At 54.3% G+C, this 23,208-nt stretch overlaps 1 protein-coding gene across 1 annotated transcript in view; it reads left to right on the top strand.

Annotated features, from left to right (window-relative positions):
- The window catches only part of SYT13 (synaptotagmin 13), a 39,122-nt gene extending 16,604 nt beyond the window's left edge, over positions 1 to 22,518 (top strand). The window contains exons 2-6 of the mRNA XM_047071389.1: positions 10,454 to 10,679; positions 12,889 to 13,023; positions 14,189 to 14,490; positions 19,411 to 19,540; positions 21,202 to 22,518. Coding sequence (XP_046927345.1) covers positions 10,454 to 10,679; positions 12,889 to 13,023; positions 14,189 to 14,490; positions 19,411 to 19,540; positions 21,202 to 21,506 — 1,098 coding nt within the window. The 3' untranslated portion in view covers positions 21,507 to 22,518. The remainder of the gene's footprint in view (positions 1 to 10,453; positions 10,680 to 12,888; positions 13,024 to 14,188; positions 14,491 to 19,410; positions 19,541 to 21,201) is intronic.
- The last annotated feature ends 690 nt before the right edge of the window (positions 22,519 to 23,208 follow it).

The following is a 23,208-nucleotide window of genomic DNA, read 5'->3' as shown; positions in this document are numbered from 1 at the left end:
TCCAGTCCCACCGATTGGTTTTGTTTCGTGAATTCTGTTTACTCTGGAAATGTTGGGAGATTGGCAGTAGTCATTGTCCCTCCTCTTCTCGCGGGGTTTTAAGCCTTAGCTGTATCCACTGGTCTCTGACCACGCTCAGACTTTCAAGCCACAGCCTTGGTCCGGAATGCCCTTCTCCCATCTCTCCTCCATCAAACTGCTGTCCCTACTTCAGGGAGCGCCCAACTCAAAGTCAGAGCCTCTGCATCTCCCTGAAAATCTCCCTTCAATGCACGCAACCCACCCCGAGATAGCGATTGGTCGAATGAATGAATGGATAGCTGGCGTCAGAGGGCAGAGGTGGGCCTGCACTTGGGTTCGAATCCCAGCTCTGTATCCAGTTAACTGTGTGACTTCAGCCGTAAGTCCTCTGTGCCTCAGTGTCCTCCTCTGTAAAGTGGGTATAATAACAGCCGCTCCTTCATGAGGTTGTGGGGTTTAAATGGAGGTAAAATGCTTACACCTCTATCCAGCACATGACTAACGTTCGATACGATTTTTGCCCCCAAATTTTAGCTCAGAAAACCTTTCCTGACCCTCACATTTTTAGTGGACACCACTTCCCCTCCCACCCACCCCCCCCTCACCATCTGTCCCTGAGATTGCTTTTTTCCGCATCTAGTGGTTTCTTGCTTTCTGCCCCACTGGCGATGCTCACTACACAAGGGAAATGATTGGATGGTGTTGTTCCTGCAGTTGACCGGCATCTAGAGATTTAACAAATGACTGAATGAGTGACCACCAGCAGAGAAAGGGTTTGCCCAGGGCTGGCTGCTATTTTCAGTTGTGTCTCATTCTTCCCCGGTTGAGAGGCACATTTACCCAACTGACGGCAAGGCTGGTTCCCGGACAAACCTCCTGGTCTGTTGCCTTAGATACCAGGGAGGAGACAGGGAGTGTCCAGGTTAACCACAAACTAAGCTTTCTTGATTTTAAAATAACAAAGGAGGGTAAAGAAAGGTAGCGGGCGAGTCCCAAGGGAAGGGGATTTGAAAAGGGATTGGGGCACCGAAGAGGATGTATTGGAAGGGATAATGAGAGACCAGCAGTGGCTGGGTCACCATGGAAACGCTGTGTGGCGCCTGGACCGGAAGACAAGCTGCTGCTTCAAAGTGAATTTCAACTTTGCAGCTTGGAAGTACATGCTCCCCCGGGGCCCGACCCTGTGGACTTGCCCGTAAGCCTCTAAGACGTAGAGATTTGGTACCAGCGGTTTTCGTGGAGTGGGAGATCTACCACAAGTAACTGTGGGAGCCGAGGGACCTCGTTGAGAAACGGGGAGTTTGTGCCCAGGGAGCAGCTCACCGCACAGGAGGACATTTCTACACCTATCCTACCTGGATCTCTGGGGGGGGGGTTCCAAAACCGGGGTGTCCCCCCAGGGGCCACAGGGACCCCCCCCACATCGCAGTCAGGCTGGGAAGCTTGTTAGACATGCATGTTCCCCAGGCTCTACCTAAGACCTCTCAGTCAAACCTCTGGGCCTTGGGGTTTCAGAAAAATCTGAATTTTTCACTTCCGCAGGTGGGAATTAGACACACCCAAGTGTGGGAAGCAGTCGTAACAACCCCATTCCTCTGACTGAAGGGTACGCAGGGGCAGGGGCGGGGGAAGGGGCTGGGTAGTGGGGCCATCCAGTGGCCTGGGCATGAGTCTATGTGGCAGGAAGACACCAGTGAGCAGTAAAGTATGGCTGGAGATGCGAGGAGATGGAGAAAGGGGCTGGAAGCAGGGCAGAGCGGCTCAGCGCTGGGCTCTGGAGTGAGTCACCCTGGGTTTGAATGGAGCCCCCAGGGCTCACTAGTTGGCAGTGCAATCTCATCTGGAAAATGGGATTGATCCTAGTAGCACTTCCTAATAAGGTTATATGGGGACTCAGTGAGCTCATATCTGAACAGTGCCGGGCGCAGGTGGGCACAACCACAAGGTGGAAGAGGCTGGGACTCCAGGTTTGGAGAAGAGCTAGTAGACCCTTTAAGACTGTAAGAAATCAGCTTTTGTTATGTTCAGCCATTTATGTGTGGGGCCTGTTTGTTACACGGCAGTCGGCCTTGCCTGACTAATACAGGGCTGGTAACAAGTAGCCCGTCAGCCGTGAAGCTTCAACCAGTTGTGGGTGTGTGCAAGGATGCCCTCTGCAGGGAATGGGCCGTGGGGATCAAGCCTTTGGGTTGGTGAAGAGCCTCTGTGGCTGCACCCCAAATTCTCTCTGGGAGAGTTCTCTATATGATTGGAAGGAAAGCCCAGACAGAGGGTCATTCCCACTCACCGACTCAGCCTCTAGGAGTAGTCCTTTCCTGGAGACAAAAAGACTATTGCTGCCCATTAACTTCTAGCTTGACCTAATGGACTTACTGCCCGTTGTCCAGACATTAGGGACTCTAATGTCTACTAGGGGAGAGCGTGTGTGTGTGTGTGTGTGTGTGTATCTATATCCATCTCGGTCTTTCTATCTAAATTATTAGTGGGGTACAGTTTGCATGCAGTGAAATGCACATATTCTAAGCGTATAGCTTAATTAATTTTGGCAAATATTTATACCATAGGCTGTAACCGCACCCTCTGACGTGCCTCTGACCATGCCGTTCCCCCAGAGGCAACCACTGTTTTGATTTCCATCCCCATCGATGCATTTTCCGTGTTCTAAAACCACACGCAAATCGATGTTTCTCAACCTCTGCACCGCTGCCATTCTGGGTTGGATAATTCTTTGTCGCAGGGACTGGAGGATGGTTAGTGGCATCCCCGGCCTCTACCCAGGAACAGCCTCCGCCCGCCAGCAAAATGTCCCCCGACCTTGCAAATGTCCCCTGAGTTAAGATCTCCGTTGAATGCTGCAGGATATGTTCTTCTGCATCGTGCCTTCTCTTGCTCAGCACGTTTTTGTGATTTTTTTCTGTGCTGTCGGTGTACCCGTTATTCATTTCTTTTCGCTTTTGAGGAGTATTCCATCATGAAAAGAAGCCACCATTTACTTATTCATTTTCCTGTTGATGGACATCTGGGTGGCTCCCAGTGGGGAGCTACTATGAGTAAAGTTACTATCAGTATTCATGTGTGAGTCTTTGTGTAAACGTGTATTTTCATTTTCCTTGGCTGGATGCCCAGGAGTGCAACTGCTGGGCCATAGGGTAGACAGAAGTTTAACTTGTAAGAAACTACCAGTTGTCCAAAGTGGTTTACTATTTTCCCTTCCAAGCAACGTATGAACCTTCCCATTGTTTCCCATCCTTGCCGACACTTATGGTTGTCGTTCTTTATTTTAAAAATGTTTGTTTAGGGGCGCCTGGGTGGCGCAGTCGGTTAAGCGTCCGACTTCAGCCAGGTCACGATCTCGCGGTCCGGGAGTTCGAGCCCCGCGTCGGGCTCTGGGCTGATGGCTCGGAGCCTGGAGCCTGTTTCCGATTCTGTGTCTCCCTCTCTCTCTGCCCCTCCCCCGTTCATGCTCTGTCTCTCTCTGTCCCAAAAATAAATAAACGTTGAAAAAAAAATTTAAAAAAAAATGTTTGTTTATTTTGAGAGAGAGAGAGAGAGAAAGGGAGGGTGTGCGTGAGTGAGTGGGGGAGGGGCAGAGAGAGAGAGAGAGAGAGAGAGAGTGAGGAGAGAGAGAGAATTCCAAGTAGGCTTCACGCTATCCGCGCAGAGCCTGACTCGGGGCTCGATCTCACAAACCACGACTTCATGACCTGAGCCAACATCAAGAGGCAGACGCTTACCCGTCTGAGCCACCCAGCTGCCCCAATGTTGTCATTCTTTTTAGTTTTAGCCATTCCGGTGCATGCGTGGTAGTTTCTATGTTTTTCATACTTTAATTCTCCTGAACAGGTGTATTAGTTATATAGTGCCGCGTAACAAATTCTCCCCAAAATTGGTGGCTTAAAATAACACGAGCTCACCGTTTCTGGGGGTCAGGAATCTGGTCCTAGCATAGCTGGGTCCTCCGGCTCAGGGTCGTGCTGCCCAGGGCTGTGGTCATCTTGAGGCGTGACTGGGGAAGGATTTACTGCCAAGTTATGGGCAAGATTCGGTTCCCCATGGGCTGCCCTCCCTCCCTTGTCACACGGGTCCCCCCGTAGGGCACCCTCAACATCACAGGCTGCTTGCCAGAGGGAGCGGGCAAGAGGAAATTTAATTCTTTTGTAACCTAATCGCACAAGTGACAGCTCATCGCGTACTCTTTTCATCGGGAGCAAGTCACGAGGTCCAGCCCACACTCAGGGGAAGAGAATTACACAAAGGGGTGCACGCCAGGAGGTGAGGGGCCCTGGGAGCCATTGAAGAACCACCTGCCCCAGCAGCTCTTGTGGGAGAAGTGCGGTCTACACCAGAGCTTCTCACACCATCCGTGGGAGAAAAAAACCTGTTCGGTTTGGCTTTAGCATCTACGTACCTTCTCACACGCAAATTCACGGACAGGAGCTCAATGCACGAACCCCACTTTGCACAGCACTGCTCTAGACCTCAGGTTCAATCAAGTATTTCCAACATCTGTTGAGGGTTTGTCATGCTAGCCTCGGTACCAAGGGCTTGACGCTGGTTTGCTTAGCTCCTCCTCAATCCAAGCCCAGGAAAGAGGTGTTGTTAGCATTTGCAAATGGAGAAACTGGGGGGCACAGAGAGGCTAATTAACCGGTCCCAAGATCACACAGCACGTAATTGGCGGAACCTGGACTCCAACCACGCTGTCTTGTTCCGGACTTTGAACACCTGACCACCGGGCTACATTTCAAACTCTTGTACACGAGTTGGTGTGCGTGGTTACGGGTACTGGAGTGCAGAGTGACAGAAGCTGGCAGGTCCCTTGCTCCAGCCCAGCTCCCCTCCGAGGCGGGGGCTTTGCTGAGCTTAGCTGCAGTGGCCTGTGCTTGACATCCAAACACTCTGTGTTTGAATCTCTCTCCTCTGCCCTCTGCTTTCTAAAGGTCAAGTATGAGGGATAGAGCCATCTGTCCCCCTTTCCAGCCGAGTCTGCTTGGCTTCTCCGTAGCTCCCGGGGTGACGTGATGCTTTAATATGGATGCCCTAGCACGAGAGCCCAATTTAATAAACAGTCTTCAGGTGAAAAACTTAATCACGTTTGTGACGTTAGGGGTCGCCTGACGCCTCTGGTAAGGTTAAGCGTTTGTTTACAGATCATTAGCTGCATAATTAATTTCTCTCTTTCCAACACCAGCCCCCTAAGGGAAGGGCAGCATCTGTCTTGTTCACTTCTGTGTTCCTAACACTTAGCATAGGACCTGGCCTCTAGTAGGGCTCAATAAATATTTGTTCGTTAGCTGAAGGGTTGTCCCTCCCCCCATGCCATCTGTCTGGATTGGGGAAGGCTGAGCCCACCCTGAGGCCACGGAGCTGCTCTTAGGCAGGAAGTGCCATCTTGGGATGGGATGCAGCGGGGAAGGGGGGGGAGGGGACACACAGAGGTGTTACTGAGCCGGCTACCACCTGGCACCAAGGACAGTTGCTGGAGGTGTCATCTTCCAAGGGGTGACTGAAGATACTTTGGGGACGGGTAGGAAGGAGGAAAGGAGAAGAATTCAGGTCTGGCTTCCAGCTGACAGTGGTCAAGTCCCTCCCCCCCCCCCCCCGCCATCCCGTGGAGTGTTAAGTCTTGGCACATCTGGGTTGCCCTTGGGCCAACCCACAGTGTCCCTGGATGTCCCACGCACCTCAGCAGCCACTGAGAAGCCCCCGGGCAGGTGGCAAGAGGGGAGGGGCGTGACCCAAGGCGCCGTGGGGCTGTGCCACATGAAGCTGCTCGGGGTCCACACTCTCGGCAGGAGCCAGGGGCCCAAGGGGATAGGTGAGAGGCAGGGACAATCTGCAGAGACTCAACAGAGGGGTCTCCCCTCTCTGTACCTGCCATGCCAGCACAATTGGGGGTGCGTTAATCGTTGAATGTCCGCCCCACCGGGAACCTTCCCTGACTCCTTCTGCATCGACATTGCCAGGCCCTTCCCATGGGTTCAAGGGACATTTGGAGAGACAGTCCCCACTTCCAAATCCCGCCCCTCGCACACTGTGGTGCTAGGCTGGAGCTCAGGACCTTCTCCAGGGGTCTGCTCCCCTGGTGCCTCCCTCCTCCCAGGCGCTCTCGCTTGTGCCCCACTCATAATTCTTTCCCAGCGCCCCCCCCCCCCCACTCCCAAACCTCTTTTCTTCTCCTGGGGCACTGAAGCTCCAGCTGTTTAAGTGGAAACATAGATGCGTTTGAAAGATGCAGTGGTGGGGCGCCTGGGTGGCTCCGTCGGTTAAGCGTCCGACTTCGGCTCAGGTCGTGATCTCGCGGTCCATGAGTTCGAGCCCCGCGTCGGGCTCTGTGCTGACAGCTCAGGGCCTGGAGCCTGTTTCAGATTCTGTGTCTCCCTCTTTCTCTGCCCCTCCCCCGTTCATGCTCTGTCTCTCTCTGTCTCAAAAATAAATAAACGTTAAAAAAAAATTGAAAAAAAAAAAAAAAAAAGAAAGATGCGGAGGAACCAGGGTTTTGAAATGCAATAAATACGGTTGTAGAAGAGAACGAGACAGGGAACCAGCAGCTGGCTGCTTTCGCTACTTGAAGGGAGTAGTGTAGCAGGCGTCAGACCCCGCCCCCAGTGAAGGGCGACAAATCGCTCTCCACCTCAGGGAACCATTGCCACACAGGACCTTACCAGGGCAGGGCAAGGATAGACCGCAAATGAGGATGCCTTCGGCTGGATGCAGAGACGTTCAGGAGGTGGGAGAGGCGTCTCACCCCAGGCAGTTTCTCTCCACCAGTCTTGGCATCCTGTGTGCTCGTGACAAAGGCAGTGTCTCAGTTTAGGATGCTCCCACTGCCAACCACAAAGACCCCAACCCAAACCGGCTCGCACAGGAAGGACCACATTGCTCGTGCAACTCAGAAGTGCCGAGCGGGGATACCGGGCTTGGTTGATTCGGAGGCTCCATAACACTGAGACCAGAGAACACAGCTTCCTTTGTTGTCCCCACCCTGCTGTCCACCATGTCAACTTTGTCCCAAGACTGGCTCGTCTTGCAGTCACCAGATGGGGCCACAGGCTACCTGTCCAGCAGGGGAGAGGATCTCTTCTACTTCCGTGCCATGCAAGTCCTTCCATTCTGCCTGTCTGGGTTCGCTTTCCGGGACAGGTGCCCACCCCTGTGCTCAAAACAGTACCCAGGAGCCCATGGGATCACGTTAAGCAGGTCCCCCTGCCCCAACCCAGAGCTGGGGCCGGGGAGGGATCCCGAAAGCCAGGGGATCTGGAGGAAAGGCAGAATAGAGAGGGAACGGATGTTGGAGGACAGCCAGGAACACCCCAACTTTGTGCTCTGGCGATGCATTTTAAGCTCTTGTCACAGGCTTTTGAGCTTATCAAGGGGCTCACAAATTCAGAGCCAGCGAGTAGGAAGGAGCAGCGACCCAGGCTCTGCGGAGGCTTGAAGCAACACGGAGTGAACCTCACTCAGAACTGAGCCCCGTCGTTCTCTCTTTGCGTCCAGCATCCCAGACAAACAGGGACTGTGTTTTTGAGAAGCAGGTGCAGGGCAATGGAAATGACACAAATTTGGAGTCAAAATGTCTGAAGGCTCAGTTATATATCACTTGTCAGTTGTATGACCTTCAACTTGCTCGAGCTTCTGATTCCTCGTGTGATAATATAATAAACGTAATGTTTTTTTTAATTTATTTATTTTGACAGAGAGAGAAGGTGTGTGCGTGCGTGCGTGCGTGCGTGCGAGCAGGGGAGGGGCAGAGATCGAGGGAGAGAGAGAACCCCAAGCGGGCTCCACGCGGTCAGTGCAGAGCCCGACGTGGGGCTCGATCTCATGAACCATGAGATCAAGACCTGAGCCGAAATCAAGGGTCAGACACTTAATGCCCTGAGCCACCCAGGCGCCCCGATAGTGTAATAATTGTAACTCGGGCTTGGGTGAAATATCGGAGGTGGGCACCACTTTGTGGAGGATGAAAAGACCTGGAGACATGTCATTGCTGTCTATGTGTGTGTCCGTTGGGGGCCCCGGGCTCCAGTCAGGGGCACAGCCTTCCTCCCCCAGCTCGCTGCCCTGCTTTCTCATCCACCCCTCCTTCAAGGTCTGGCTCACGCCCTGGCCCCTCCCCGAGGCCCTCCCAGACTCCTCCTTGCCCCCTGCACGCACCATCCGCTCTCCCCCCAGGGCTGTTTATACAGACTGCCCGATGCCTGCTTCTGTACTGCGGCCCCAAACTGCCAAATATGCCTGCTGTTTACTCTCCGGCGTGTGATTGACTCCCCAGCTCCCCTGTACCTGCAGATAAAGAGCTGTGTCTCTCACCTCTCTGTAGCTCAGAATGCAGGAGTGGAGCAAGCCTTGAAAATCACGTGTCACTTGAGGTGACACACTCAGAGAGGTGCGATGACCTCTGCCAAAAGTTGCTCAGCTCCGGTGGCACGGTCAGTATTAGAGGCCAGGTCCCTCGATGCCCGGGGACACCGTCGATGGAGTGAGGGCGCAGAGGGGACCTGAGTGTGCAAATCGCACAGGTCCCTCTGCGGGTGGTTGCTGTGCGTAGCGGTGACAAACGTTTCTGATGAGTGGGTGTTGTGCCAGGCAAAGGCTTGAAGGCGGGAAGGGCGTCGGGAGCCGCGGTGGCAGCGGGCTTTGGGGTCAGGCCGATCTAGATGTAAATGTGTGGCCACCCCGCTGTCTGCTCCTGGGCGGCCGTGTTCCATTTAAGTCAGAAGTGCTTTTCCAGCCTGTGCGAGCCGGGCACACTCAGCAGAGACCGGGACAGTCTCGGTTGCGCTGCAGTCTGCTGGGCGGTGTTTCCGAGAGAGGAAGGAAGTGTTTTATCCCCTCTAAGCCCTTTAGGGACTTGAGAAGAAGAGGAGGTAAAGCAGCAGCAGGCCACCTGCACGGCGGCCGCCTGTGGCCCCTTTGAGCCCCAGTGCATTCCTGGATAATTAAGGTCACCGAGGTCCAGCCTCCCTCGGGGACGGTCGGAGACAGAGGGTCAAGGAGAGCAGAATGTCTGGGATTTATTCCGGGAGAGTGAAACGTAGACTGTGGAAGCACTCTAAACACGCGCTTGGAAACCACGTGAACTTCTGAGTGCTGTCCCCCTCCAGGACTGCATCACCCCCACTGCCACCCCTGCCCGACACTCCCCAGTCCCTGGGTCAGAGAGCAGCCTTGACCCCTGGCCAGCCCCTCCAGCAGCCACAGAGAAGGGAGAGACAGCAGGGCCAGCGAGGAGGGCAGGAGGCTGCTTGGGGGACTCTATTGTGGGTCTGCACCTGCCCCAATTTGAGGGTTATTTTATGGGCTACCCACCGAGCATTTTGAGTTCTAGGTCTGGCCATCAGTCCCTGACTTCCCAGGGACTAGGCAGACCCCTGATATTGCTGCCTGGTATATGAGTTGGAATCCCTTAGGTAGAAGAGATCTCAGTCCCTAGTGGAGGGAAAGACAGAAGATTCCACTGGTCTGTGTGACGCAGCCCTGCATACTTAAAGCTTCACAAGCAAGCAGGCCTTTGTGTAGAGAAAAAGATGCCCTTTCCTCCAGGTGGACTAAGACCCTACCTCAGGGCACACAGCTGGGCATGTGGTGCACACACTGCATTTCAACCCTCACTTGCCCCTCATCGGGGCTCCTTTGTGCAGTGCACAAACCATACAACTGAACATGGCAGCCCTAGCCACGGGTTTATATTGCATCCTCCCTGTGAGCAGACCCTGTGCAGGCACCAGGGATACAGAAGGAGCAAGATAAGACATAATCCCTGTGCTTATGGAGCTCACACAAGACTGGACACAAACAGGCCAACCTATGGAAAAAAAATAACAATATAGGGGTGAGCTCAAAGCTATAAAGCAAAGAGCAAGATGTGGTGAAAGGGAGGGACAGACTCGGGGGAGGGACTTAATTTACAGCAGGTGGAGGTGGGGGGGGGGTGGTTTGGGGGGAGGGGTTGGGGTCCAGAAATCAGACTCAGAAAGAGTTCAGCCCTGTTTGAGAAGCAGGGAGCCCAGTGACGGGAGTCGTGCAAAGGGAAGATTCTGGGACGATGTCAGAAAGGTGAGTAGGGCCGGGTTGGGCCAGTGCTTGTAGGTCTCTTGAAGGGGGGGGAGGGGCGGTGAGAGAACAAGAAGCAGGTGGCACAGGTGATGGGCCCGAATAACCCCAGGGGACACAGCAGAAGACCACTGGGCAGGGGGAGGAAGGGGGAGGATGAACAGGGCCCAGATGTCATCGCAACCGCGGTGTTGTGGATTCTGGTGTGTTTGAAAGTGACATTCTGGCTGCTTGGGTGGTGCCTCTCGGAGCGTAAAGGGACCCCAGCCCGCCCTCTGCCTCCCGTGAAAGGGCGGGTCACGGCTTCTCCTTTCTGTGGGTAGAAAACAGGCGGGAGGTCTTCTCGCGGACTAATCAGAGTGACGTGTGTTTGCAGTTCAATGTTAAAAAGTCCACGGAGCCCGTCCAGCCCCGAGCCCTCCTCAAGTTGCCAGACATCTACGGACCCAGGCCGGCTGTGACAGCCCCGGAGGTCATCAACTATGCGGACTATACCCTGAGGACCACGGAGGAACCTGTTGCACCTGCCAGCCCCCAGGCCCCGAATGACAGCCGCCTCAAGAGGCAGGTCACAGAGGAACTGTTCATCCTTCCTCAGAATGGTAGGGGTCTCCTGCCCCTCGTTCTTCCACGGGCAGTACTCAGGGGGGCTCCCGGCGTCTCATGGCCAGCCCCAGCATTTGACGCTGGGCAAACACGGGGGCACAGGGCCTGGGAATTACAGTCCTTTATTCCTGCGGACCTATTGCTACCCGGCTTCTCTCTGAGGCCTCCAGCTTCCGACTGGGGAGTGGAGAGTCCTTTTCAACTCACGTGGAGGGGTCATGATTGAAGCGTGGGCTTCCAGAGTCCCGGGGCCAATTCTCTGCCCTTTTACGTACTCCTCGTGGGGCCTTGGTCATGTGGCTAATCTCTCCGGACCTCAGTTTCCTCGTACCTGAAATGGGATTCTGCTGTTGTCTTCCCGGGAGGGCTGTTGCAAAGTGTAAATAAAATAACGCATATAAAGTGCTTAGCCCAGGGCGTGGCAGCAAAGGTGTAACCAAAGCGTGTTGTTATCATTGTTGTTTCTATCCTGCTTCTCATCAGCGTCCACTTCGAGATGCAGCAACCTTTCGGGGTACAGGGCTGTGCTGGGCGCTGGGGCAGGTACGCGAAGCAGGCACAGCCCCTACCCCAAAGAGCATGCAGGCTGTCCTAAGGAGGCAAGAAACACATCCAGGAGAACGGATTCTTGTGTGGTCTGGGGTTTTATTTGTGTGGTCGGAGAGGCAGACGGGACAAGGGGAGGCAGCGTAACTGGCTCTGACGTTGACCCCAATTTTTACGCATCTCCTGGCCTGGGTCCAACTGGAGCGCATGCTGGCCGGTGAGCCGGTGCCCCCGCCCCCCACCCAGAACCACAGCGATTAGCCTGGCGTTTCTTCAAGAACAATTTGCAAGGTGCCTGTGGCAGGAACGCATCTGCCCAGCTCTTAGGCCCGCATTTTAAAAAGATGTCAAATAGACCCACTGAGGACCCGACAGCTTAAGATCCGAGGGTGAGGAAAAGCTTGCACGCGGAGCGTTGGGGGTAGTAATCATAATCACAAGAGGGCTCCCCTTTCTCGGGAACCCCAGGTTTCCCAAAGCTCGGGGGGAGCCAGGATTGGATGCTGCCCACCAGGAAGAACAGGGCAGCGTGTCAGAGTCTGGAACTTTAAAGAATTCGGAACACATTAGTTTGTCTTCTCTTTGTCATCGTTCGTCATTGCTCCCCACCCCAGAACACTGGTTCCATAGACATCTATCAGGAGTTGATTCTTCAGCAAATATTGACCAGAGGCAAGGGAGTGCAGGCGACGAGGATGCCAAATTCGTCGGATACTGTTCCCGTGATGGCCAACGTGTCCTGCTCCCACCAGTGTTGATCCTCAGCCCCCCCCCGGGAGCTCAGAATTCCGTTTCTGGAAGCAGAATCCATTCCTGCATTGCCAAGCCGTGCCAGCTTTGGTCTGGCTTTGATGTGGTTTTGAATTTGAAGGCTGAGGTAGCCTGAGAGGGGAGAGCTGTGGGTGCCAGGCAGGACCCTTCTGGCACTGACCCTGCTGTGATCATCCCTGTGGCGCCCCTGAGAGCCACCTGAGTCCTGTGTTCAGGACGGTCTCGCTTTACGCATTGCTCACATCCTGGTCAGTCTGTTCCTTACTTAGACGCACCGGAGGAATTTTTCCCCACGCGCAGGAACCCCACAACAAGCCATTTTGGAAATTAAATAGGCCTTTAAATTTCTACCCTCTAAAGTTGTTCTGAGAATCAAAACTTTTTCAGTTCCAATTTGCTCGAAGTGGAGTCGGCTACAGCTGCTGGATCCTTTAATTCTCGTATTATGTTTGACTAACGAGAATCTTCCAGATGTTTGACTCCTGTTCCAGTGAGGGGCAGAGTGAGCGATATTTGTGGTTTGGGGGGAACTTCTGAATCATTTAATGCAAGTAACTCTAGGAAGGAGACACTGTTATCATTCCCATTACAAAGATGAGGAAACTGAGGTTCGAAGAAGTCAAGTAGCTTGTCCAAGGTCACATAACTCTTAAGTGGCAGCTCGTGTGTGACACCAAAGGCCATGTCTTGAGCACTGGGCTGTGACGGTCCCTTAACATGTAATCCCAGGACCGCAGGTGTCACCCTGGGGTGGCCACCATGACTTGGCCCCCAGCTAGAGCGCTTTTGGTTTCCATTCGTGTCATGGGTAGCACATGGGAAAGAGAGGATCTAGGAAAACAAGGACCATAGTGCGGGTGGCAGTGACGGCCTTACCTCTTTGGACAGGTGTGGTAGAGGATGTGTGTGTCATAGAGGCCTGGAACCCAGAGAAGGCCGCCAGTTGGAACCAAGCCCCCAAACTCCACTACCGCTTGGACTATGACCAGCAGAAGGCGGAACTGTTTGTGACTCGCCTGGAAGGTATTACTTGTATTTGACTTTCATGGGCTTCCGTGGGTGTGTCTCCCCTGGAGGAGCTGTATAGGAGGAATGGGAGCACCTGAGGCTGGAGGGAGCACTCAGTGCTGGATTAGCACTCGGTAAAGAACGGACCCTGAAGTGTGTGTGTGGTGGGGGGTGGGGGCCGGAATCCACTCCCCTCTCATATAACATTCAAAGTGGAGAATCCTGGTTGGCCTCTTTCTCTTCCAAATGGTGATTCAAACCTCTTTCCTCCAAATGGTGATTCAGGGACCAGGTTCCTTCCGTCAGGGTCCCCGTTATCCTCTCAGGCCCCCTTGTCATCTGTATCTAGCAGGTGGAGAGAGAGGGAGAAGAGGGAGGGAGCACAACCACCCCTTGAAAGCCATGACCACACAGAACATGCATCACTCCTGCTCAGACGCCATTGGCTGTAACCCAGTCACATGGCCACTGAATGCAAAGGAGCATGGGAAATGTGGCTTAGCAGGTGCTCAGCAAAAAGAGGAAACGGGTTTTTGGTGAACGGCTAGCTGTCTCTGCCACAGGTGCCTTTGACATTGAACGGGGCTTTGTGGGGGATAAAGAGGGTGTTCTGAATGGTCAGCAAAATTTCTGTAATCCAAGAACTGGTCCAAGGGGTCAGGATGCCCCTGGTCTCTCTGCCCCAACAATTTTGCAAAGACTAAGAGCTAAGACTTTGCAAAGGAGTTGGGGCTGACAGTGGGCCATTCTGTGAGGCTCCCTCTCTCTCTGCCCCTCCCCCACTTGACTCTGCCTCAAAAATAAGGTAAACATTAAAAAAAAAAATTAAAAATTACAGTATCAGAGCATAAAAGCCCTCAGCAGTTTGCGGGCCCCGGCATCTTGGGGAAACCTCAGAGTCATGAGGTGGGAAGGGCTCCGGGAAGCAGCCAGTCACGTCCCTGTTCTCCAGGGGAAGACCAGCGTGTGCTGACATTGGCCACCTGGGAGGGTCTCCCATTGCTGAGTGTCTTACTGAAAGGCGATTCCGCAAAGCCAAGGTGGTCAGCCCTGGGGCTTTCGTACCCCTGAGGTCATGGCCATTCAGCTGGATGCGGCAGCTCCAAGCAGGCCTGTGTTTCTCCTCTACCCTTGTCCTTGAGAAAGTCCCACGTCCGTGTTGCTATCTCCTTGGCTGCAGCTGTGACCAGTGGCCACGATGGAGGCTGTGACTGCTATGTCCAAGGCAGCGTGGCCAACAGGACGGGCACCGCAGAGGCCCAGACGGCCCTGAAGAAGCGGCAGCTGCACACCATGTGGGAGGAAGGCCTGGCGCTCCCCCTGGCGGAGGAGGAGCTCTCCACAGCCACCCTGCTGCTGACCCTGCGGACCTGCGACCGCTTCTCCCGCCACAGCGTGGTCGGGGAGCTCCGCCTGGGCCTGGACGGGGTGTCTGTGCCTCTGGGGGCCGCCCAGTGGGGTGAGCTGAAGACTTCAGTTAAGGTAGGGTGACCTCGCACCAGGAAGGTTGAAGCCTGTTAGGGGAGCATGCGGCGGCAGGACTGGGCCAGGGCTCGCGAAACGAGCGTCACGGACCTTCCCCGGGCGTGCGTGTGCGTGTGTGCGAGGACGCTCGGTGTCGTGAACAGGGTGGAGGGCTGGAGCGGACTCAGCCCAGGCTGTGGAATTTCTGGAGTCTGGTTTTGCTTCTAGCTTGCCATGTGAGATCCCCCTGCCATCATGGAAAACACATTATGTGTGATTTGGCTCTGATGCTCGGGGGGAGGGGGGAGAGTAAGTGGGGGAGGAGCAGGGGTGGGGAGAGAGAGAGAATCCTAAGCAGGCTCCACACCCAGCATGGAGCCCGACATGGGACTCGATCTCATGACCGTGAGATCGTGACCTGAGTGACCAACTGAGCCCTCCAGGTGCCCCAGCAATGGCCCCATTTATATTCACGTATATTCCCTGTGTCCCTGCTGTGTGCCAGGCACTGCTAGGGAGATGAGCACCGTGTGGAATCCTTCTACCCAGAACTTACAGGCCAGAGGCATAAATCGGAGCAGACGAGTGACATTGACAAGGACAACGATGATATTGGATATGCATTGAATCCTAAGACATGGAAGAAAGGCCTAACCTAACTCTGATGGAGAGTTCTAGAAGGCCTGGTGTGAAATGGCATTTGTACTGGGATTTGGAGGATGGACTGGGCTAGGGACAGCCCCAGAGCCCGGTGCTCTCTGTTGTCACCAGCCCTGGCATGGTTCTCCCCAGCCCTCTGCTGTCAGGGAAGCCGAGGGTGTGAGAGGAAGGTCTGCTGAAAGGCTGCACTGCTCAGAGAGGGGTCTCTTGGAGAGCAAACCATCGATCCTCCCAGGTCAGGGCAGCGAGGGGTCGGAGACATCAGGGCTGTAGGACGGTGTGTGATTATTTAGGCTCTGGGGTCAAGGCCTTATCCAAGGGCTGCCACAGTGGAGCCTAGAGAGAACCTTCTAGAAGACCAGTCTCAACCTGCTGGCCGGCGCCTTCTCGGGGAGACTGGGTGGCCTACAGAGTCCTAAGTATTTACTACCTGACTTTACAGAAGAAGTTTGCTGACTCCCATGCTAGAGTGATAAAATACTAAAAAAAGCACATTTATTTGGGGGTACATATCTATCAGCTGCTGTGCTTGGAACTCTACCCCAGTTCTTTCCCGGAGCAGCCTGGTAAGGGTGACACTGTGACTCATTTACAGACATAGAGCCTGGGGCTTAGAGTAGCTGGGTGACCCTTGCAGGGTCACCCAGCTGGAACATTGCAAGCGGGACCTCGGGTCCGGGTTGGTCTGACTGTGAGTCCTGTGCTGTCCCCTCACCACCGTGCCACGTAAATGCCGTCTGAGTGCCCGATGGTGTATGAGGCTCCATCAGCTAGAGCCTTCCCTGATGGACGCCTTCAGTCCCCACCTGCCTCCCTTTTTGCTATAATCTCTTCCTTGCCTTATTTTTCTTTCTTTCCTAGCCTCAGAAAATGGACAAAAATTTGCAGCCACTCTCAGCTGGAACCAGGCTGTTCTGAAGCACAGTCCCTAATTAGCGCGTGGTTTGGGATTTGTGCGGAATCACAGCCCGGGGGGCCTGGGAAGAAGATCGCACACTTTGGTTTATTCGGCTGGTAGAGCAGCTTTCTCTGGAGGTGGAGGGGCTCCCTAGGGCTTTGGAGACTTTGGTGCCGCCAGGGCCGAGGGAGCCTATCTCTCTGGAAGTCTCAGACCTTCTAGCCTTCCCCCTAGAAGAGCAAGACACGTTCGTTCATCCCACAAACACCTTGCCCGGTTTCCAGCCTGTGCCAGGCACAGCTCCAGGAGCTGGGGACACAGCAGAAATTAGCACCGGGCCCTGCCCTCACAGTGCACGCATTCTAATCCTCATCATGCTCAGAGGGGCCACTGTGCCTCAAGGACGCTCTCACATCCTCGTGGCCCCCTGGCCTGCCTCCACACACGTGAGCAATGACTGCGGCATGCCGTCCGACCTAGGAGCTGGCGCCCCGCGGCAGGTGCGGGTGGCCCTGGCCCCAGCTCGAGGGTGTGGGCTGACGTGAACAAGGCGGGCAGAGCCTTCAGTGGCTGCTTCGCTCCTCTGTGGGCTAGAACGGGTTAACGGAGGGGCCAGCCAGTTCTTGCCGGAAGACATTCAGCCCGAATGTGGCGTGTGCGTCATCAGGGATCATAGAGCAACCCACTCCGAGGGCACCTCGAGTGATTCGCTGAGAGCCCAAGAGAAAGGTGGGGGGCAGGGTGTGGGTGAAGAAGGTTATTTTTGTCAGCAGGTACTTGGAGCAGCAGAGTTGAGCTGGCAGGTGCTGCTAAAATTGTCTGGCTGGGCTGCAGCCGGCCGGGCTCACCCAGGGCCTTGGCACCCTATACAAAGGTGACGAGCCCTTCATGGGCTGATGGGACCAAGCTCCTCTTGCCTGGTCCAAGGGGAGCAGGATGTTTAAGCCGGATCATCCTGTGGCTACAGCACAGGTCACCCATGCGCCTCCAAGAAGCAGCCTTGAATCGGGAGGCTGTGGTCCACCCTAGTCTGTTGCTGCCCCTCTGGGTGCCCGGACAAGTCCCTGGGCCCGGCTCCTTCACCGTGGAACGAGAGGTCTGAAGAGCCCTGGCTTAGGACCTGGTCTTCGGTATCAGACCAGACCTCCATTCAAGGCTCAGTGTTGCTACTTCTCTTACTTTGGCTACATGACCTCAGGTGGGGACGTGCTCTCTGAAGCATCGAGATCTTATGCTTAAAATGGGGACAAGATTCGCCTGGGTGGCTCAGTCGGTTGAGCGTCCGACTTCGGCTCAGGTCACGATCTCGCGGTCCGTGGGTTCGAGCCCCGCGTCGGGCTCTGCGCCGACAGCTCGGAGCCTGGAGCCTGCTTCGGATTCTGTGTCTCCCTCTCTCTCTGCCCCTCCCCCGCTCATGCTCTGTCTCTCTCTGTCTCTCCAAAATGAATAAATGTTAAAAAAAAAATTTTTTTTTAAATGGAGACAAGATTGGTATCTCTAGGACTGTTGTCAAGATTCAGTAAGACGTCTCACCCTTCTATCTCACTGTGAGAAATAAGTCCACCGGCCCTATCAGAGGAGGGACACCGAAACTCAGAGTACAGTGGAGTGAGGCTTTAATCAACGTTCTTGCAAGAGCGGGTGTCTGAGGGACAGGAGCACCCGGGGCAGTTACAGCAGACGATTTATCTCCTAGCGTGAAGTCCCGCCCCTGGTTCCTCATTGGCTGAGGACTACAGAGGTTACAGCCTCACTCAGATGACGTCTATGCCCATGTAAGGCAAAACTCAGTCTCATTGGAGCAGATGTACATTCCCTGAGGTGACGCAGAGACTCTCAGTCCCTCCTCCCTTTGTTCTTTGGCACACGCTCATCGCAAAGCCCACGAAAATAAGCCCGAGAAACGGAGAGGGGAAGAAGAACCAGGAAGTGAAGTGTCTAAGCGTTTGGGGCTCCGCTGTGGGGGGCTGGGGTTCATACATATTTCCAATAGGTTGTAGACCTACTGTTAACGAGACGGCACAACTTTCATCTGGCATTTCTGAAAATGAACCCTCTCTCTTCCTTCTTGCACTCACAAATAGTTGACAGTGTGTCAACCGTAGGCCGGGTCCCGGGAGCCGCTTTACGGACCTTGCATCCTAGTGGGATAGATAACGTAATCGCGCCTCGCCCATAATAAGTGTTTAATTAGTCTTCGCTGCGGTTACTCATGTCATTGCCAACGTTCCTGGCAGCTCCCAAATCATTCTGTCGTGTGACTGGCTACTTAGGGCTGGTGGAATCGAGGCAGTCACGTCAAAGACATTTTTCCTGGAGGAAAGGGGTGACGGGGGCAGAGGGCCCAGCCAGCCTCCTCCAGCCTCACTCCCAAAGCCCAAACTGTCTCCTCTTCATCAACAATATGCCTGCTTCACAATCTCAAAAAGTGGTGGCTGTCCTTCCTGGATGACCGGTGGCGATAACCCCAGCCAACGGTTCCCATTCCACAGATGAGGAAACGGAGGGGTGGGGAGTGACATGATGGACCGGAGGGCACCCAGCTAGTAAATGGTGTTCAGCCCCGGATGGTCTGGTGCTGAAATCTGTCACACCACCTTTCGACCGTGGCACGCGTCTGTCTGCCTCCTGTGGGGGCCTTTTTTGGGTCATTTTTGTCCCTCAGTCGATTTGTTGAAATTCCAAACAGATTCTTGTAGGAATTTCAGCGGAGACACTCTGTAGAGCCACAGACGGAGGAAAGGCGTGCTGGCTGTTTGACGGGGCGTCAGCACCTCCTGCAAAGCGAGGTTATTGCCGGAGGTCTCTGGTGCCCCTCCTAACGTCGCATGCCCGGCTTTTTTGTTGACACAGTTGGCCGTTCTGTTGACCAGGCAAGGCCCTGCTCCGCATTCGTACATCATATTATTGACTCTCAGCCCTCCAGGGGCTGGAAGGAATTATCTTTTCAAACAGAGTAAGGAATCGCAACTCCCCACTGCCGCAGGAACCTGACGGGTCGATGCAGCGGTTCTCGAACTGTGTCCCCGAGAACCCTAGTGTTCTATAAAGATACCCCAAGAGCTTGTGGGGGATGGCGAAGGCTGAGAAGGGGTCCTGACCCTCTGCTCCTGCCACATCCTAAGTGGCATCTCTTTGATGTGTTTTAGAAGTTGGGTTTGAACATATGATAATTTGGAAAATCACAATTTGTGGCAACTGAAAAGTTCTTATGGAGGCACACGCGACTTAGAATTCCTCAGTGCCCTCCTCCCTCTGTAAGAAAGCAGCCTTGATGGGTACATGGTTTCTAGGATGCCTATTGGATACAGGTCCAGTGTGACCCCAGGCTGAGCATTTAGTTGATGGGTTCCCCTCCTGTATCCTCTCTTCTGTTTCAGGAACCATCTGCAGGAACTGGAGAGGTCCTTCTATCCATCAGCTATCTCCCAGCTGCCAACCGCCTCCTGGTCGTGCTCATTAAGGCCAAGAACCTCCACTCCAACCAGCCCAAGGCGCTCCTGGGGAAGGGTGAGTGAGAACACACTCCCTTCTTTAAATTCATATCCGTTTACTCCTGGGCCGATCCCTCCATCGGGCCCAGGTGTGAGCTGCCTGGAGCTTCCTACCTTCCAGATCCATCCATGAGAGGAACCCGTCTTACCCACGGGTCAGAGGAAGCCAAGGATAGGACCATAGCCACGGACTGGAGCATCTGGGCTAAGAAGAAACTTAGCTTAGCCCATCACCCACACCCAGCTGGACTCACCTCACCAACTGGTGTCTGGAAGGCTAGGTCCTCCTGTCTCAGCTGGCCGTCACCGTGTGCCCCACGCCCCCCCCCCCCCCCCGCCAGCCTCTTCTCTCTTCTCAGTCTTTGTCAACCTGCCACCCCCACACCAGCTGAGTGCGGATGCTGGCAGAAGGTGTGTGGGTGCCTGGGCTGAGGCGGCCTGAAGCTTCGGGCATCTGTGCCCCATATACCCAAATAAGCATCTCTTCAACATTCTGGAAGCCTCAGGTTTTGCTTCTGGATATCCCAGCACAGACCCTGAGTCTGGGGACTGAAACGGGCTCTCTTGTCAGGGCCGGAAACGTAGCAGTGTGCTGCTTGGACCCAGAGCCAAGTGCTCATAGCAGGGGATAAATAAATAGATATTTATAGCAGGACACAAACTGAGAATTGCCACCGCATTCATTACCTTTGAGCAAACGATTTGGGGCAAAAGAAATCAGAACTGGTTTCGCCGACAGATTCCTGAGCCAAAGGCCAGAGTTCAGTGCTTCCTCTCCTCCCCTCCAGACAATTCTTTGCCCCCTACTCTTTTTTAATTTGTATTTATTTATTTATTTATTTATTTATTTATTTTTACAGCTGCTGTCAGGACAATTACAGCACAACACTTTGTCTCTCAAATCTATCGGCTGAAATAACAAACTAGCCACCTGGGGATGATAATTATAGCAATGAATACCGAGTAACAATTATTCTCACATTAGCTTCGGGAACCTTGACAAATGAAAACATCGTCCGGGTCCTGAGCCTTGTGATGTTCCGTGAGAGCTTGTCCAGTGACCTGTGCCGCTGTCTTGGGGGACAGTTCCATCGGTGCAGTGCCCCTGGGGGGCCAAGGCAGTGTGCCCTCGTCCTCCACGTGAAGCCGGGGCCCTCAAGTGAAATTTATAAAACAACGGAGGAGAAGACCTTCTATCTTCATAATCAGCCAGAACGCTCGCGTGGACAGACCAATGGGGTGAAGCCATGGGGGTGGCTTAGTTTTTCTGGTCCGAGTTTAAAAATCAAGCTGAGCCATTATCCTGGGCCTGGTTTGACGTGGGACCTGAAGACGCGTTGAAGGGCTCAGGGCAGGTGGTGGTTCTATCTTGACCCAAGCCTGGGCCACCAGACGACCACCCTGGATGTACTATGCTATTGGGTGCTTTCCACACCACAGCCTAAGTTCTGTGGAGGCAGGAACTTCTGCCGTATCCCCCGGTCTAGTGCCACACGGGGGCCATTTAACAATTGAATGAGCGCAGGGCCCGGTGAGAGCGGGGCGTGCCCAGAGGGAGCCTCGATGCACATCTTGAGCCGGAGACCCCGTCTCTCCAGCCCCGAGGGGGAGCCTCATCCTGGGCCCGCTACCCTCCACCCCCACCAGCTAACCCTTCTGTCTGTCTCTTTCCCCCAGATGTCTCTGTCAAGGTCACCTTAAAGCACCAGGCTCAGAAGCTGAAGAAGAAGCAGACCAAACGGGCCAAGCACAAGATCAACCCCGTGTGGAACGAGATGATCATGTTCGAGCTGCCGGATGGCCTGTTGCAGGCCTCCAGCGTGGAGCTGGAGGTGCTGGGCCAGGACGAGGAGGGGCAGAGCTGTGCGCTTGGCCGCTGCAGCCTGGGCCTGCACGCCTCGGGCTCCGAGCGCAGCCACTGGGAGGAAATGCTCAAAAACCCCCGGAGGCAGATCGCCATGTGGCACCAGCTGCGTCTGTAGCCAGCTGCCTGGGCTCCTCCCTTGTCGGGCACAGCCCCGCCCCTCCAGCCCCGCTGTCCTCCGCGACGTCGTCTTTGTGCCCCATCCTCATCCCGACACCCGGGGGACAGATGTGTTTGCAAAGGCCAGGACCCCGCCCCTCTCTTCTTACACTCTCATTTCTAAAACGTGAGCGAGGCAGGGCCGGGGGTGGACACGGGACATTTGGGTCCCACTGAGGAATGCGTTTGGCTCCTCTGTGCTGTTGAAGAGACGCCTGTCAAATACAGCCCACGGGCAGGTTTGGCCGGTGGGGTCCGGCCGGATGCAGAGAAAGCTTGAGGTGGGGAATAACGTGCGTGCAGAAGGTGGCTCTTTAAAAAGAGGCGTTTCAAAAATGATGGAGGAAATAAAGTATCCTGGAGCAACTCGGAGAATTAGGGATTGTCGGGATGGGATGAAATCAGCATTAAATCACGCCCCCGACCCGGTCGCGGGCAGGAACCCAGTTCTCAAACCTTAGTGTGTAAAGAATCACCAGCACATTCCCCGGGCCCACCCGTCGACATTCCAAGCCGATCTTCCGGGCCGAAACCCAGGCACCTGCATTTTTAACCAGCACCGAGGGGTTTTGATGCCGAGGTTGGAGCGCTGCATTTGGAGAAATCCCTTCTACAGCATTCCGGACAGGTTTTTAGCAGTCCTTGTCGGGGCTGCAGTCCCCAGGGGCAGCCAGTTCCAGTGCAGGACATCTCAACGGGCAGTGTGAAATGTGGGAGGCCTGTCCGTTTCTTTCATTTGACTATTTTAATGCTTAATATTTTCATCTGTGCCCTTCAGATCCTGTTCTGGGGCTGAATTCTGTGCTTTTTGTTCAATAACTCTCCATCGTTTTATCTCAAACTCGGTTCACGTTATACTTGGGGAGATCTTCCGTGACGAGCCTGTTCGTCACGAGGCACTAGTTGTCACATCCACCGACATCACCCAAGTGACCCTCTGAGACAGATGCATCTCTCAGCATGCCAGCCCTTCCAGGAGGAATTCGGGGGGGGGAGGGGGGGCACATATTAACTTAGTCTATTATGTCTAGCTCCGTAGATGTGGAGAAGGAAGGTAACTTGAAAGAGGAGAGAGTCTTTTGAGAGTGTGCCTCCCTTCCTGAATTTTCAGGGCCTGTCGCTTGAATCAGTAAGTAACCAGCAGCCTGGGTTTCAAATGCCTACCTTCTTATTCCAAATAGCTGTCCACATCGTCAGTTAAAGGATGCGTCTTGCCGAGGGGGTGGGATATTTGCCCGTGAACCAGGATCCCTGGGTTCCGTGGTTGGCCATCTGTAAAACAGGACCAGCAACATGGCAGTTCTGTATCTGTGAATGAGGTGGTAGATGAAATAGTGCTCCGAAGCCGTCGGCATTCTGTGGCCAAAAAAACAAACTCTCAGGCCACCCACAGATCATCTTGACGCTTCAAGATGGCAGCTGACAATGACTGGAAAGCGCCAGAACCATCCCAGGCACTTCCAGAACCATGGATTCTGCATCTGAACTCTGCTACGGGACATCCAAACTCTGGGCTTTCAAATGTCACCCGGTCCTATGACCCACAAGGGACCCCGAGGCGAGATGGGTAAGGGCCGTGCTTCTTTCCCGCAACAAGCCAGGCCATGCTTGGCCTCTCCCTGAGAATCTGAGCAGGGGCCTTATCACCTTCTGTCACGATC

This window comes from Lynx rufus, unplaced genomic scaffold, assembly GCF_022079265.1.
Source record: "Lynx rufus isolate CCGP_SWC_20201006 ecotype Redwood Valley unplaced genomic scaffold, mLynRuf1.p SCAF_9, whole genome shotgun sequence".
Classification (NCBI taxonomy): Eukaryota; Metazoa; Chordata; class Mammalia; order Carnivora; family Felidae; genus Lynx; species Lynx rufus.
The sequence above is the reverse complement of the archived record's forward strand: the minus strand, read 5'-3'. Positions and strand labels throughout refer to the sequence as shown.